General features: G+C 44.9%; 1 protein-coding gene across 1 annotated transcript in view; it reads left to right on the top strand.

Annotated features, from left to right (window-relative positions):
• Positions 1 to 7,901, top strand: part of LOC119421194 (splicing factor U2AF 65 kDa subunit-like) — a 13,629-nt gene extending 5,728 nt beyond the window's left edge. The window contains exons 6-11 of the mRNA XM_037688577.1: positions 3,874 to 4,012; positions 4,100 to 4,179; positions 6,476 to 6,598; positions 6,684 to 6,770; positions 7,144 to 7,386; positions 7,704 to 7,901. Coding sequence (XP_037544505.1) covers positions 3,874 to 4,012; positions 4,100 to 4,179; positions 6,476 to 6,598; positions 6,684 to 6,770; positions 7,144 to 7,386; positions 7,704 to 7,835 — 804 coding nt within the window. The 3' untranslated portion in view covers positions 7,836 to 7,901. The remainder of the gene's footprint in view (positions 1 to 3,873; positions 4,013 to 4,099; positions 4,180 to 6,475; positions 6,599 to 6,683; positions 6,771 to 7,143; positions 7,387 to 7,703) is intronic.
• Positions 7,902 to 16,213: the final 8,312 nt, after the last annotated feature.

Here is a 16,213-nt window from a genome sequence, read left to right as displayed (position 1 = left end):
GCTGCAGATGCTCTACCACTCTATGGTCTCTGCAGGACCATGCTGCACATGTTTTACCACTCGGTGGTCTCCAGCATCTTCTTCTACGCTGTGGTGTGCTGGAGCAGCAGGGTGAAGAAAGCTGATTTCATATTCTCTGTTATTTTTTATATCTAGTGTGATTCTGCGTGTATGTTTCTTTGTACTGAAATTCTGGCACAATAATTTCCTTCGGGATGAATAAAGTTCTATCTTATCTTATCTTAAAACTTCACTCAACACTTTTTTTTTTACAGTTAACTCTTTACACAGGTTGTCAAAGAGGAGGAGCTGTTTTCACCCAAAAGAGGCGGAGCTTTATTTTCACCCAAAAAGAGGTGAAGCTTTATCATCAAAAAAGAGGAGCATTATTTCACGCAAACTGAAGTGGAGTTTTGTTTTTTCTCAAAAAGAGGCAGAGCTTTGTTTTCACCAGAAAAAGAGGTGGAGCTTTGTTTTCACACAAAAAGAGGTGAAGCTTTTTTATCATTAAAAAAGAGGAGGAGCTTTATTTCACGCAAACTGAAGCGGAGTTTTGTTTTTTCTCAAAAAGAGACAGAGCTTTGTTTTCATCAAAGAAGAGGCGGAGCTTTGTTTTCACACAAAATGAATCAGAGCTTTTTTTCCTCAAAAAGCAGAGGAGCTTTGTTTTCTTTAAAACAAAGACCTCTGAGCTTTGCTCTGGCTAAGAATCTGTCTCCACTCCATTTACATCATTTTTAAAAACAATTATTTAAATTAAAAGGTGTCACAAGACATCAGTCAGGCGTTTAAGGTGATGAGTTTGCTTGATACAGAAACTTTACATTTAAAGGCAGGCGGTTGAAGAACCCATCTGATTCCTCAGCAGAGCAGCTCAAAGGTCAGCGTCTGTGTTGCTTCTTCTTCTTTCGGCTTTTCCATCTTCAGGGGTCTCCACAGTGAGTCATCCTCCTCCATCTCTCTCTGTCCTCTGCATCCTCTGTCCTCACTCCAACTACCTCCATGTCCTCTCTAACTGTATCCATTTATCTCCTCTTTGTCTTTTTCCTGGCAGCTGCATTTCTAATATCCTTCTGCCAATATACCCACTGTCCGTCCTCTTGATATGTCCAAACCACTGTCCCTCCTCTGGACATGTCCACACCACTGTCCCTCCTCTGGACATGTCCAAACCATCTCAGTGTGTCCTTTCTAACTTTATCTCCCTGTTGTTCAACCTGTGCTGTACCTCTGATTATCTCATTCCTGATCTTATCCATCCTTGTCACTCCTAAGGAGAACCTCAACATCTTCATTTTGACACTTACAGTTATGTCTCCTGTCTGGTTGTCCATGTCTCCGTCTCCTATCTTTTTGTCCATGTCTCTGTCTCCAGACCATACAACATAGCTGGTCTCACCACTGTCTTGTAAACTTTTCCTTTGACTTTTGCTGACACCCTTTTGTCACAAATCACTCCTGAAACTTTTCTCCATCCACTCCATCCTGCCTGAACTCTCTTCTTTACATCTTTACCACATTCCCCATTTTCCTGGACAGTGGACCCCAAGTCCTTGAAGTCCTGCACCTTTGTGACCTCTGCTCCTTGTAGCCTCACTGTTCCACCTCCTCCCTCTCATTCACACACATGTACTCTGTCTTACTACGACTGACTTTCATTCCTCTTCTTTCAAGTGCATGCTTCCACCTCTCCAAGTTCTCTTCCACCTGTTCCCTGTTCTCACCACAGATCACAATGTCATCTGCAAACATCATAGTCCACGGGGATTCCTGTCTGACCTCATCTCTTAGTCTGTTCATCACCAGAATAAACAAGAAGGGGATCAGAGCTGATCCTTGATGCACTCCCACCTCCACCTTGAAGCTAAATCTGTCACTCCTACAGCACATCTCACCACTGTCCTGCTGTCCTCATACATGTCCTGTACCAGTCTAACATGTTCTGCTGTCCTCATACATGTTCTGTACCAGTCTAACATGTCCTGCTGTCCTCATACATGCCCTGTACCAGTCTAACATACTTTTCTGCCACTCCAGATTTCCTCATGCAATACCACACCTCCTCCCTTTGCACCCTGTCAGATGCTTTTTCTAAATCCACAAAGACACAATGGTGTTTTTTCTGACCCTTTCTGTACTTCTCCATCAGCATCCTCAAAGCAAAGATGACGTCTGTGGTGCTCTTTCTTGGCATGAAACCATACTGCTGCTCACAGATATTCACCTCTTGTCTAAGTTTAGCTTCCACAACTCTCTCCCAGATTTTCATCTTGTGGCTCATCAAGTTAATTCCCATTGCTACAACTCTGTACATCACCCTTGTTCTTTAAAATGGCCACCAGCACATTTCTTCTCCATCCCTCGTTCATTTTCTCACCCTCAAATATGACATTGAATATCTGAGTCAATAACCACCTCACTGCCATCTCTCCAAGACATTTCCAAACCTCCACTGGTATGTCATCAGATCCTACTGCCTTTCCCTTCTTTATTATTTTCAGAGCTTTCTGGACTTCACCCTCACTAATCTTTCCCACTTCCTGGTCCACAGTTTCTATGACCTCTACTCTTCTTTCTTTTTCATTCTCTTCATTCATTAGCTCTTTAAAGTACTCCTTCCATCTTCCCATCACACTCTCCTCACTTGTTAGAACATTACCATTCCTATCTTTAATAAATTTAACCTGCTGTACATCCTTTCCAGCCTGATCCCTCTGTCTTGCTAATCGGTACAAGTCCTTCTCACCCTCTTTAGTGTCCAGTTTCCCATACAACTCATCATACGCCTTCTGCTTTGTCTTAGCTACTTCCCTCTTTGCTCTATGTCCCATCTCCTTATATTCCTGTCTCCTCTCTTCAGTCCTCTCACTGTCATATTTCTTCTTGGCTAACCTCTTTTTTTGAATAGCTTCCTGCACTTCACTATTCCACCACCAGGTTTCCTTATCATCCATTCTCTGTCCAGATGACACATCAAGTACCTTCCTACTTGTCTCTCTAATTACTGTTGCTGTAGTAGTCCAGTCATCTGGAAGCTCTTTCTTACCACCCAGAGCCTTTAACAGCTCCTCTCTGAATTTCTCAAAACATTCTTCCTTCTTCATCTTCCACCATTTGATCTTCTTCTCTGATTTTACTCTTTTTCTCTTCTTCACAACAACAGTCATTCTACACACAACCATCAGATGCTGTCTGACCACGCTCTCCCCTGCCACAACCTTACAGTCTCCAATCTCCCTCTGGTTTCTTCTTCTACACTGAATGTAGTTGACCTGCGTACTCCTTCCTCCACTCTTATATGTCACTCTCTATTCCTCCCTCTTTTGGAAATGGGTGTTGACTACAGCCATTTCCATTCTCTTGGCAAAATCCACCACCATCTGTCCTTCCTGGTTTCTTTCCTTGACACCAAACCTACCCATCACTTCCTCATCCCCTCTGTTTCCTTCACCAACCTGTCCATTCAGGTCTGCTCCAATCACCACTCTCTCCCTGTGAATACTCTCTATCACTTCTTCCAGATCCCTCCAAAATGTATCTTTCTCCTCCACATCACATCCAACTTGTGGAGCATAACCACTGACAATGTTTAGCATCAGACCTTCTACATTTCTCTTTCTGTCCACACCATGGTAAAACAGAGGTCAGCGTCTGTGTTGCTGTTGGTCACATATTTTAAGGCCGCTGAGTTTGGCTCCATTAAAGGTTGACCAGACTATTGTCACAGGGTTTAGATGCCTTGAGCTCCATCTCTCTTAGTAAACAGTTTGTCATTTGAATCATCTATTTATCAGCAGCACAGCGTTGGAGTTAGAACTAGGATCCTGAACTGACCTGTTATCATGTTGTGACGTCGTATTTGACCTTCTCTAGTTTCGGTCGGTGGACGAGACGACGCAGGCTATGGCCTTCGATGGGATCATCTTCCAGGGTCAGTCGCTGAAGATCAGACGACCTCACGACTACCGGCCTTTACCGGGTATCTCAGAGCAGCCGGCTTTCCACGTCCCAGGTTGGGTCCTGACGCTCTTCAGGACAAAAAGATAAACAAATAATATTGTTGTATATTTTTACAGTTCTTTCTGATCCTTGTTGTTAGGGGTTGTCTCCACCGTTGTTCCTGATTCCCCTCATAAACTGTTCATCGGAGGCCTGCCTAATTACCTGAATGACGACCAGGTATGTCACTGACAGCAGATTGCACAGGTGCTCTCAGGTTCCCTCACCTGAGCGTTTTATCTCAGGAATAGGACAGGGTGTGCTTCACGACACAAAGAATCAAAGTTTGATTTCTTACTGCTATAAAAACAGGCTGTGTCATTTCATCCAACAGGTAGGATTTATTGTTTGTTTTTTTATTATTTATTATTATTTCTTCAGCATTTCTTCATTTATTGCTGGTTCATTCACCAGCAGCCAATCAGGTCCCTCAGGTTTAATCTCTGCACTCGGCTGGTATTCAGTCGAGTACTCGTCGAAGTATGTGAGCGGTCTCTAGCAGCACAGTCCTTTGCATTTCTTTGGCATTGACTCCACATGGGAGTTTGTGTAGTTGCTCTTGAAATCCTTTCTTCTTTGCTCCTAAAGCTCCAATTACAATTGGTATAACTTTGAGTTTTTGTGTTCCGCATGCATTGGACTTCTATCTCCAGATCCTTGTAATTTATTTTCTCTGCTTCTTTCTTTAGGATGTTATTGTCATTCGGGATAGTCACATCATGCAAGTAACACATTTTGTTGTTCTTGTCATGGAGCACAGTGTCTGGCCCGTTTGCAGAGATGGTACAATTAGTAGGGATGGTCATGTCCCATGTGATGACATAAACCCCATTGTCAACCACTTTCTCAGTCCTGTGCTCATACCACTTGTCAGTTGTACCTACACCCATTCTCTGGCACAATGTCCAGTGCAGGTCAGTCCCAACCTTGTTGTGTCTTTCCAGGTACTCTTTTGGGACCAATATATTGCAGCCAGAAACTATATGACTAATGGACTCCTCTGCTTCCACACACACACGGCATGTGCTGCTGACCTGCATGCCCATCACATTATTTTGGTGATAGTGAGTGTTTAAGGCTTGATACTGTGCTGCAGTAATTAAACTTTCTGTTTCTCCTTTGAGTCCTGCGCTCGACAGCCATGAGTGAGTACGTTCTTTGTCTACATAATGCTTGTCAACATTATTAGCAAACTGACCATGCAGTGGCTTTTCCTTGTAACATTCTATTCGGGCTTCCATGATCTGGTCTTAAGCATCAGCTTGGTTTTTGTAGGATCTATGTTTGATCCTACTGGCACATTATACTTGTTTTTTTATCTCATTACCTCTAAATGATGGACTTGCATTGTGCTAGTGTCTTCTCGAAGTCTCAAAGAAGTTGGATAAGCTGACCATCAGACTGCTTCAGGTAATCACACAACTCTACTATCGCTGCCTCTTCAACAGTTTCAAGTTGTAGCAGCCCATGTCCTCCCTGGCATCATGAGATGTACAGGCGCTCAACATCAGCTCTCAGGTGTAACTGGCCATGTAACGTCAGCAATTTCCTGGTCTTGTAGTCCATATTCTTGATGTCCTTCTTGGTCCATGAGAGAATGCCAAAGCTGTAGGCAACCACTGACACTGCTAAACTGTTGATTGCAACAATCTTGTTCTTTGAGTTCAGCTCTGATTTGAGAACCATTCTGATGTGCCGATAGTATTCCGTCCTTGTTTTGACTTTCATGGACTCATCCTGGATGCCATCACCGTCATCCACGCCCAAGTACATGTAGATACCTCCAAGTTCCAGGCTTTTGATAGTTTCTTTGTCACTGAAAGTGATATCTAGGCCTGGGGCCTAATTATTATTATTATTATTATTATTATTATTATTATTATTATTATTATTATTATTATTATTATTATTATTATTAATAATAATGCTATTTATGCTGCTTATAAGACTGAGTTTTTTGCAGTTCCTCAGACTGAAGAAGTCTTCTGGATAAAAGACAAAACATTTCAACAAGTTTTTTTTTCAATCCATCCAGATGACCTGCTAGAATTTTCTACCTGGGTTATTGAACATGCGTCAGGATGAACAGTACAAAGTTTCTTCACCATAACTCTTCAGAAGTGCTTCAGCTCTCTGATTGATTGGGATGTTCATTGAAAACAAATCAGGTATAATTTATTGTGATCATGAAGAAATGAACCTTCAGCCACAAAAGGCTGCAGAGCGAAGACCAAACTTTAATCAACATAAATCCTGACAGTGAGACGATAGACCTGACAGGAACAGATGAAACCAGAGAATGGAGCGTCTGAAGACACAGACTGATATTTTAACCTCAAACAACGATCAGGAAGTTCAGCTAACAGAATCAAATAAATATGAAGTTCAATCAAACCTCCATTAGTTCCTTCGATCTGCGGGATGTGGAGGCTCACCTGAACGCTTTCAGGCTGGACCTCAGGACTCTTGTGTGCAGGTTAAAGAACTGTTGATGTCATTCGGATCACTCAAAGCCTTCAACCTGGTGAAGGACAGTGCCACGTCTCTGTCCAAAGGCTACGCCTTCTGTGAATATGTGGACATCAGCGCCACTGACCAGGTAACCGCTGCTGCGCTCCCCGTGGCCTGGGTGTTCTTGTTTACAGCTCTGTTGTTGTTGTTTAGAGGTGTTTTCTGTTGGGCAGGCGGTCGTCGGGCTCAACGGGATGCAGCTGGGTGATAAGAAGCTCATCGTTCAGAGGGCGAGTGTTGGAGCTAAAGGTGCCAACTTGGTGAGTTTCCTCCTGCTCCGTCCTGCTGGAATAAAGAAATGTTTCTTCTTAAAGCTGCTTCTTTGATGAGACCAGAGGAGGAACAGAGGAGCTCTTTAAAGTCTTTGGACTGAACCTGCTCACATTAGTAATAATAAAGACAGTCGGAGTTCTTTTGTATCTGAGTAGAACAACACAAGGTCTTTGGTTGTCAAAATAAAAGCTTGTGAAATGAGCAGAAGCTTCAGTTAGTGAAACTCCTGTGGTGAAGACTGAAACCTTCAGAGCTTCTTGTTTTTGTATGTGACATTCTTCTGGCTCAGAACAATGAAAAGATGACCCATATGATTGTTTTCTTGGAGAAGCTGGATGTTGTGTCTCTGTCCCCCTGTAGACCTCCATCATAGAGACCCCGGTCACTCTGCAGATTCCTGGCTTGCAGAGGCTGCAGAACTCCGGCATGCCCACCGAGGTGTTGTGTCTCCTCAACATGGTGATGCCCGACGAGCTGGTGGACGATGAGGACTATGAGGAGATCTTGGAGGACATCCGCGATGAATGCTGCAAGTACGGCAACGTCCTCTCCATCGAGATCCCCCGACCGTTGGAAGGAGTGGAAGTCCCCGGCTGTGGAAAGGTGCGTCCGCTCATTGAATGATTGTTTTATTTCTTGTTGTTCCAGTGGAATGACCTGAAGGCTGGGCACTTCTTAGGGGCATTTCTTAATCTGTTCAGAGCACCGAGGAGTGCACAGAACCATGACTCGGGCCTGCAGGCATGCCGTTTAAATCATTTTCAATCTTGGCTTGTGTAGCTCCATCAGGATGTTGTTAGGCAGAGCAGATCTCAGCTCCTGCAAGAACCTTTGAGGAACCTTGGAGAAACCTAGGCTTTTTCCCTGCAGGGTTCTGATTTCCTTCTGGACCCGGCTCTACTGTTCCTTGTGTGTTCCAGATCTTTGTGGAGTACGTTTCTGCTGCAGACTGTCAAAAAGCCATGCAGGCTCTCACCGGCCGCAAGTTCGCCAACCGAGTGGTGGTGACCAAATACTACGACCCTGACATGTACCATCGACACGCGTTCTGATCCGTTTCTGTTGTTTAGAGACTGGACCTGAAAAAGATCACGAACATTGACCTCAAACCAGCTGGACCACCGTGAGTGTTTGAAGACCGCCTCAAACCCCAAAACACTGAACACAGTTTTACCTGAACAACAAATACTAAAATCTGCTACATACTACTGATACACTGTACTATTACACTGTACTACTGAACTGTACTACTGCAGTGTACCAAACTACACTGTACTACTGCATTGTACTACATTTATTCACCTCCTTCTCCTCCTCCTCCTCCTCCTCCTGAGCTGAAACTGATGAAGAATGTCTCTCTGGACAGATGTCAGGTGGATCCAATGAGTTTTGTGTAAATAATCCAAAAGAAGCATCATACCTCCTGCTGTAAAAAGATGCTTTCTTTGTCCCATAATCCTTTGCAGCGGTATCTTTCAAAGCTAAGCAACGTTAGGCACCACAGTGGTGCGGTAGTAGCTGTGAGTCATCCCTGAACACAGTCTGAGAGCGACCTGATCGCACGAGATCTGGGTTTAAGTCATTCCTTCAAAGAATGGCTGTTTTCAATTGATTTGACGATGGAAGAGAAACGCCGTCTGAGCAGACATCAGAACTTTTCCAAACCATTTCCTGCCAACATCAGAGACACTTCAGGTCGTTTCAGGATGAAGGAACAGGAAAACAAACATTCAGAAAATCCAAAGATAAACTTCATGTCTTCAACAAGCAGAAACACACCTTTAAGTTTTTATGATTTACTGAAGAGTTGTTTTCATTTTGTTGAAGTTTTTAATTTATCTTAGGATCTGTTTTGTTGATTTTGTAAGTGTAGACACGACCTCAGAGCAAATAAAGCTTTCAAGTGTTGAACTGTTTTGTTTCTCTGTTGTATTAAAGATGTAAAGATGAAACATCATGAGAGGAGAAGAGACTTTATTTTATCAAGCAGTTCTGGACAGGCACAGATCAAAAAACTATAAAGTTTATATTAACATGGTTTGACTTAAGGTTAGCAGACTGAAGAGCCAGGTGGAACAAAGGTAAGTGTTTCATCTACAAAGCCAGGTGTGTTTTGTAGATGGAGCCAGAGAGGAGACGAGGCGAGAAGACGTCCTACGTTTCCACAGAAGTCGCTGAAGAGAATCACAAGGGTTAGTCAAAAACATTTAGAAACCGGTTTTATCGGCGGTCCATCGATTACCAAAAGGGAAGATGATGTCCCAGCATCAGAAGAACATCTGGCAGAGCTTTTATACTCAGCACAGCTGTCTTCCAGATCAGGAGCAGTTGTGGAGTGATGGCTAATTATGATGAGCAGCAGGTGTGGAGAGAGTGAGTGTGGCTGGAAACCTAGGAATCCTACATATGATCCCTGCCACGCTCTGAATAATCCCTGCCATGCTCTGAATAATCCCTGCCATGCTCTGAATAATCCCTGCCATGCGCTGAATAATCCCTGTCATGCTCTGAATAATCCCTGCCACGCTCTAAATAATCCCTGCCACACTGTATAATCCCTGCCGCACTCTAAATAATCCCTGCCACACTCTGAATAATCCCTGTCATGCTCTGAATAATCCCTGCCACGCTCTAAATAATCCCTGCCACACTGTATAATCCCTGCCACACTCTGAATAATCCCTGCCACACTCTGTATAATCCCTGCCATGCTCTAAATAATCCCTGCCACACTCTGTATAAACCCTGCCGTACTCTGAATAATCCCTGCCGCTCTCCGAATAATCCCTGCCATGCTCTGAATAAACACATTCCTGCAGTTCAATGTCCAACACAACATGACTCCTAATTTGTAATATTTCATTTTACATTCATTTTATAATATTTTAGTTTCATTGGAAAAGTTCAAAGTCAGTGTTTCTTTATTTGTCATACACACCACATGTGGTACATGTGGTGGAACAACATTGTGTACACAGGGTCCCAGTTACATCCAACAAAAGTATAAAATGTAAATGAAAAACAGTAATCAGATCTAAGATATGAACTAAGAGAAACACTACACTAAGCAGTAATAGTACAAAAACAATACGCTGAGAAACAGCAGCACGGACCTGAGTCTGTGTGAGCAGACTCTGCATGTTCTGTACTCCGTGCTGCGTGGGTTTTCAGTTCTATTCAGTTTCTTATATGTCCACGTCACAACAGAAGTTGTCTTAGGGCACTGAACAGAAACATTCATATAAGTTAACATTATTTATCTGATTATTATTATTATTATTATTATTATTATTGATTTACTTTTCTCTGGGTACTCTTGTTTCCTCCCACAATCCAAAAACATACATGTTAGGCTGATTGGTAACTCTAAATTGTCCCAAGGTGTCCCTGTGATGGACTGGAGACCTGTCCAGGTGTCACTGTGATGGACTGGAGACCTGTCCAGGTGTCACTGTGATGGACTGGAGACCTGTCCAGGTGTCTCTGCGATGAACTGGAGACCTGTTCAGATATCCCTGTGATGGACTGGAGATCTGTCCAGGTGTCCCTATGATGGATTGAGACCTGTCCAGGTGTCCCTATGATGGATTGAGACCTGTCCAGGTGTCCCTGTGATGGATTGAGACCTGTCCAGGTGTCCCTGTGATGGATTGAGATCTGTCCAGGTGTCCCTGTGATGGACTGGAGACCTGTCCAGGTGTCCTTGTGATGTACTAGAGACCTGTACAGGTGTCCCCTGCCCCTCACACATTGACTTCCGGACCTGGACTCCAGTGAGCCAGAAAGGAAGAAGCAGGTCAGATCATGGATGGAGTTCTGGAGCAGACTTCAGGTTCCACTTGGACCTTACAGAACCACAAACACAACTGGTTCTTATTTATGTTTTAATGAAAACGTTGGTTACGTACTGTAACCCCAGATTCTATGAATATGCTTGTTGGATTAGTTGGGCACATTTTGTTATTTTGATTGGTCTTTTGATACAGTCAGATCTGTTGGCTAATTATGATTGGCCGGAAGTACCTTTCATGAACGGACTGTGTGAATGAGAACGTATGACTGTTTGTCAAATTTAATTAAGACATTCTTATTATTGGTTTTTGGACTATTTCTCTCTTATTTTGAAAAGAAGCCTTAGTGAGTAACGCTAAAGGGAAACTTCATTTAGCTCTTTCGCTAAAAAGAAAAAAAGAAAGACTACTTGTTTTATTTTGGGAATATTTTTAATTAATTGCTTAAACGTTTTCCTTATTTGGATGTTCGTATTTTAGCTTTTGTTATAATTCCCCTTTCAGCTACACCTTCGTGGTATCTACCTTATCATTTGTCGAACCCAAGCACCCTTCCATTCTGTTTTTTAACTCCAATAGATTAGTTAAAAGGCGCTGCATTATTATTATTATTTAACTTGGAACAAGAAGATCCAGAAACGTTTAAGCCATTTCCGGCCTGTTGCTTCGTTGAGCTTTTATTTTGAAATGGCCCGTGTGGTTTCCGGTTGTGACTCGTCGGACGGAGTCCATGATGACGAACTGAAAACACCGAGCAGCGCTGACGTTCCCTGACGGATTATAATGTTTCTGGACCGGGTCTCGTCCCGGTTCTGGAGCGTGGGACCGTCCTCGGTGTACCGGGTCAACACGAAGCCAGGCGGCCGCTGCTTGAGACCCAGTCCGGACCGTGATGGGCCCGGAGAGGCGTGTTAGCTAACCCCGCTACCCGAGCTGCTTCCAGGGAAGGCGTCATCGGTCAGAACCGGGCAGGTCCAGCCGAACCACGGCCAGCTGAGGGTGAGCTCCCGGTACCGCCGGTACAAACCCTTCAGTCATGTTTATTAATTCTGGTTCTGTTTGTTTCTGAGCCCTTTGGGTCTGAGAGAAGTGTCAGAACCACCCGGGTCAACAGGTCCAACTGACCCCGTGTGTAAAACGGTCCAGTGGTTCTGGTCAGTGGGTACCGGGACATGGCCCACTTGGACAGTCTGCAGAACTTCCATCAGGCCCGGACTAAACCAGACAGGAACTGGTTCAAGACCCAAAACTCCTGGTCCTCCTGAGCAGGACTGGACGTGTGGAGGTTCTGACCCGGTCCAATCCGCTCAAAATGCTGATGGAACTCCATGACAACGTTTAGACCTGGGCCAAGCAACTGGTCCGCCGGTTGATGGTCCTGGTTTAGGCTTTGTCGTCTGAGCAGAACCCTTCTTGGACCCAGAGGAGCTCAGAACCCCGAGTGTTTTGGACCTTTGTCATCTTCATCTTTGACCTTTTGACCTTTCATCCTTCATCAGAGGGACATGGTCTGAATGAAGCTCAGGGTCCGTGTGGGGGGGCCGGACCCCTTTGGGTGGGTGGGGGGGTTCTACTGACACCAAGAACAGGAAAACGGATATTTAATACGTCATAAAAAACAAGTTTAATGTTTTCATCTTTAGAACAAAAATAATCAATTTAAAAAACCCCACTAAAGTTTAAATAATTAAACAAATATTAAAATATGAGCGAACACTACATGAATATCAAATTTAATATTTTGACATCAGATATCACATGGTCCACACAAATCATTCATTCAACCTTTATTTAGACAGATAAGTCACGTTGAGCCTAGAAGACTCGTTTACAAGTGAGACCTGTTTAGAATGAATGACGTGAATTACGTCATAAAATCTTCATTATGAATAACAACATTAATATAAATAAAAACATCAATATGAATAAAAACATTAATATAAATATATGTATGTTAATATAAATAAAAACATTATTATGAATAAAAACATTCATATAAATAAACGTTAGTATGAATTAAAAATGTTGATATAAAAATATATAAATAAAAACATGAACAAAAGCATTCATATAAATAAAAACATTAATATAAATAAAAATATTTGTATAAATAAAAATATTAATGTAAATAAAAGTTAATATAAAAACATTCATATCAATAAAACATTAATAAAAACATTAATATAAATAAAATATTAATATAAATAAAAAACATTGTAATATAAATAAAAAAACATTGTAATATAAATAAAAAAAACATTGTAATATAAATAAAAACATTGTAATGTAAATCAAAAACATTGTAATGTAAATAAAAACATTGTAATGTAAATAAAAACATTGTAATGTAAATAAAAACATTGTAATATAAATAAAAAACATTGTAATGTAAATAAAAACATTGTAATGTAAATAAAAACATTGTAATGTAAATAAAAACATTATAATGTAAATAAAATATTAATATAAATAAAACAATTTAAAATCGTCCCAACATGAGGAGAAAACTACAAACATTTATTTTATTTCAAGATGTTTAGATTGAAAGGATTAAAGTAAAACTGACCTCAGCTGAAGCTCCTGGTCTTTTTGGACCACCATTTGTGCAAAATGAGGCCCGAGGGCCAAACGTGGCCCTGAGGTGCCTCGGAGTGGCCACAAGCCAAAGTTTAAGTTAATCATGGTGAATGTTAATTTGTCCTGTTTGATCTCACACTGTCTGTTAGGGATGACCCTCAGCTACTACCACACCAAACTTTACTTTAAATCTGTACAGCTGACAGATATGCTGTGGTGGCCATCTTGAATCAGGTTATTCAGCTGTAGATGTTCGATCAGTACCAGGACATGTTTCTAATGAAACCTGGGGGTTGTTGCCTTTGTGTCTTTGTGTGTCTGTTAGTAAAATATGTCCTGAACCAGTGGACAGATTTTAACAAATCTCAGAAAGTAATGATTTGATGTTTGTTTACAGCTGACTGTCGGGTATTCAAAATGGCTACCACAGCTAGCGCAGACTGAGCGGTAGGAGGAGTTAGTTTGAACAGACGATGAGGTGGCGGGCGACAAGCGCCTGTCTCCTAAGTATTGACTGAAGTCCTGCCTGTGTCTCTGCAGGGATGGACGTGTCCCCTCAGGACCCCGTCCTCGTGGCCATGGACCTGTCAAAGACCTACAGCCCCCTGACCCGCAGCCACCCTGAAGTTGTGGACCTGGCCAAGAAGCCCGAGTGGTACCACCGCCGCCCCGGCTGCAGTGCAGACGTGTCCTCCACCTTTAGGTCCAGAGCCTCGGCGTCCTACAGCTCGCCGCCTGCACCCGTCCACCGCAGGGACGTGGAGCAGAGACCGGAGGCCCTGGGGAGTTACATGAATTCAACGCTGGCTCCGGGTCTGGACCTGTTCCACGACCGGGTCCACGGCAGCCTGTGGCACGCCGGCTTCTGTGGAACGGACCAGAGCGGCAGCCCGGTTCCCGAGAGCAGCGGCGGGGACGAGAGTGACAGCGGCTCTGACGTCATCTTCTTGGTGTCCTCTGCCAAGGAGCCGCTCCTGTGTGGGTCCTTCATCCAGGACAGCGTGGGACATATGGTGGCGCCCCTGTCCCCCGCTGCGTCCTCGCTGGACGAAGGGACAGGATGTTACCTCCTGCCGCCGCCGCTGAGCTCCCCCAGCCCAGACAGCTCGTACTCGGAGGACTCCTCGGACAGCTCGGTGGAGATCCCCGTGCACCACACCAGGCCTGTGGTCCTCCTGTCGGACCTGAACGCAGCGTACGGAAACCCGGCAGAGTCCGACGGCGAAGTCTCGAGTGACGACAGCGACGTTGTCGAAGTCTCCGTCACGGACAACAAGAAGAAGAACCAGAGTCCTCCTGGGGAAAGTGACAAACCTTCACAGAGACGAGTCCGACGCAGCTCCAGGAGGAAAGCTGCACCAGAACCGGTCCGGTTCTCCTGCGAAGCGACGCGGCACAGCCTGAAGAGGCGGGTTAAGAACGACGCCGTCGGCATCTACAACGAGAACTGTGACTCCGACGCCCTCATGGAGCTCGCAGAGAAGTTCTCCAGCTCAGATGAGTTGGGCCCACAGACGGTTCTGCCACAGGAAGCGAGGGCCCGCACAGACGAGTCGGACCCGGATGTCCGGACTGACGGGAAGTCTCCTGTGGGGGAGCGACAGCCCCGCTCCAGAACTCTTCACAAACAGACGAAGAAGAAGCCAGTACGCAGAACCAAGCAGAAGTGGGTCCACAGAACCGCTCCACAGCAGCAGAAGAGGAGAGCTGTTCGGTGCCGCAGGAAGAAGCGCCGCAACACCGGACCTTCGGCTCTGTTCCCCCCCACAGAACCGGACATTCTGCTGAAGTACCTGCAAACTAAAGAGCAAAGGAAGGAGAGGAAACCGGACGGGTTCTGTCCGTTTGTCCACGTAGACCGGCGGGTCTGCAGGGTGGTCAACTATCAGGACGAGTCCACCGTCCAGACGGGTCCTAAGAGACACGCTCTGCCCGGGTTTGTCCCCTGCACGTCCTGCTTCCAGCTGGGCCGGCCCGGTTCTGACAGCAGCTGTCAGGCCCAGCTGCAGTGCTGTCTGTGTGGACAGACGGCTAACGTCCTGGGCCTGGGGGACCTTCACGGACCATACTGTCCCACCGGGACATCTGAGAAGGGTCAGACCTGCAGAACCGAGCAGGAGGACTTCCAGAACCTCTCTAATGGCTGTTTGCAGAACCCTGAGGACGACGGCGGCGCCGAGATGAGTATCCTCAGAACCCAATGTCCCCGGCCTACGGAGGTGTCTCCTGTGCTGGACGAGTGCTGGGTCCATGAGGACTGCAGCATCTGGGCCGCCGGGGTCTTCCTGGTCCGAGGGAAGCTGTACGGGTTGGAGGAGGCGGCCCGGCTCGCACAGAACACGGTGAGCTGGAACCGGGCTTGTTCAGAACTAAAAGAACCTTTTGTTTCAGCTGTCAGATAGAAGCCGGTTCTGGACTTTGATGAGCTAAAACTGATTTTATTTCATCCAGAACCACGTGGTTCTGGTCCATTTGTCCTCAGCAGCTTCTGAGTTCTTTGATTCTGTCAGACTTCTAAAGTCTTACATCGTCTGATCTCACGAGACCCGCTCGGGTCCGCTCGCCAGGGGAGGTCCTTAGAACCGATCTGAAGCAGGTGGGAGACCCAGTGGAGAGGCTCTGATGTCGACCCGTTTGGGCTCTTTATTAGATCGGTTTGTCTTCTGGGTTCTGTTGGGTTTCAGCGGTTCTGGTTCTGTTTCAGGTTTGTTGGAGCTGCCGTCAGACCGGAGCCATAATGGGCTGCTTCCAAAAGGGCTGCTCCAGAAACTACCACTCAACCTGTGCGGTCCAGTCCGGTAAACCTTCAGCTGTTTAATAAATGGTTCTGGTACTGGGTCAGGTGTGCGGGACGATTGGACCTGACACGCAGATGTTGACAGATGTGTTCTTGTGTTTATCAGGCTGCATCCTGAACCAAGACAACTTCACCATGAGGTGTCCAGAACACAAGGTAAACACTCTCGAGGTTCTGCAGGGCCCGGCTGCTGCAGAACCATCTTTAGAACTTTTTTTTATGTTTGAATCCACCAGAACAAAATCGTCATGACGACGAGCCGACA

Source organism: Nematolebias whitei, chromosome 15 (genome assembly GCF_014905685.2).
Source record: "Nematolebias whitei isolate Nwh7 chromosome 15, NemWhi1, whole genome shotgun sequence".
Lineage (NCBI taxonomy): Eukaryota > Metazoa > Chordata > Actinopteri > Cyprinodontiformes > Rivulidae > Nematolebias > Nematolebias whitei.
The sequence above is the reverse complement of the archived record's forward strand: the minus strand, read 5'-3'. Positions and strand labels throughout refer to the sequence as shown.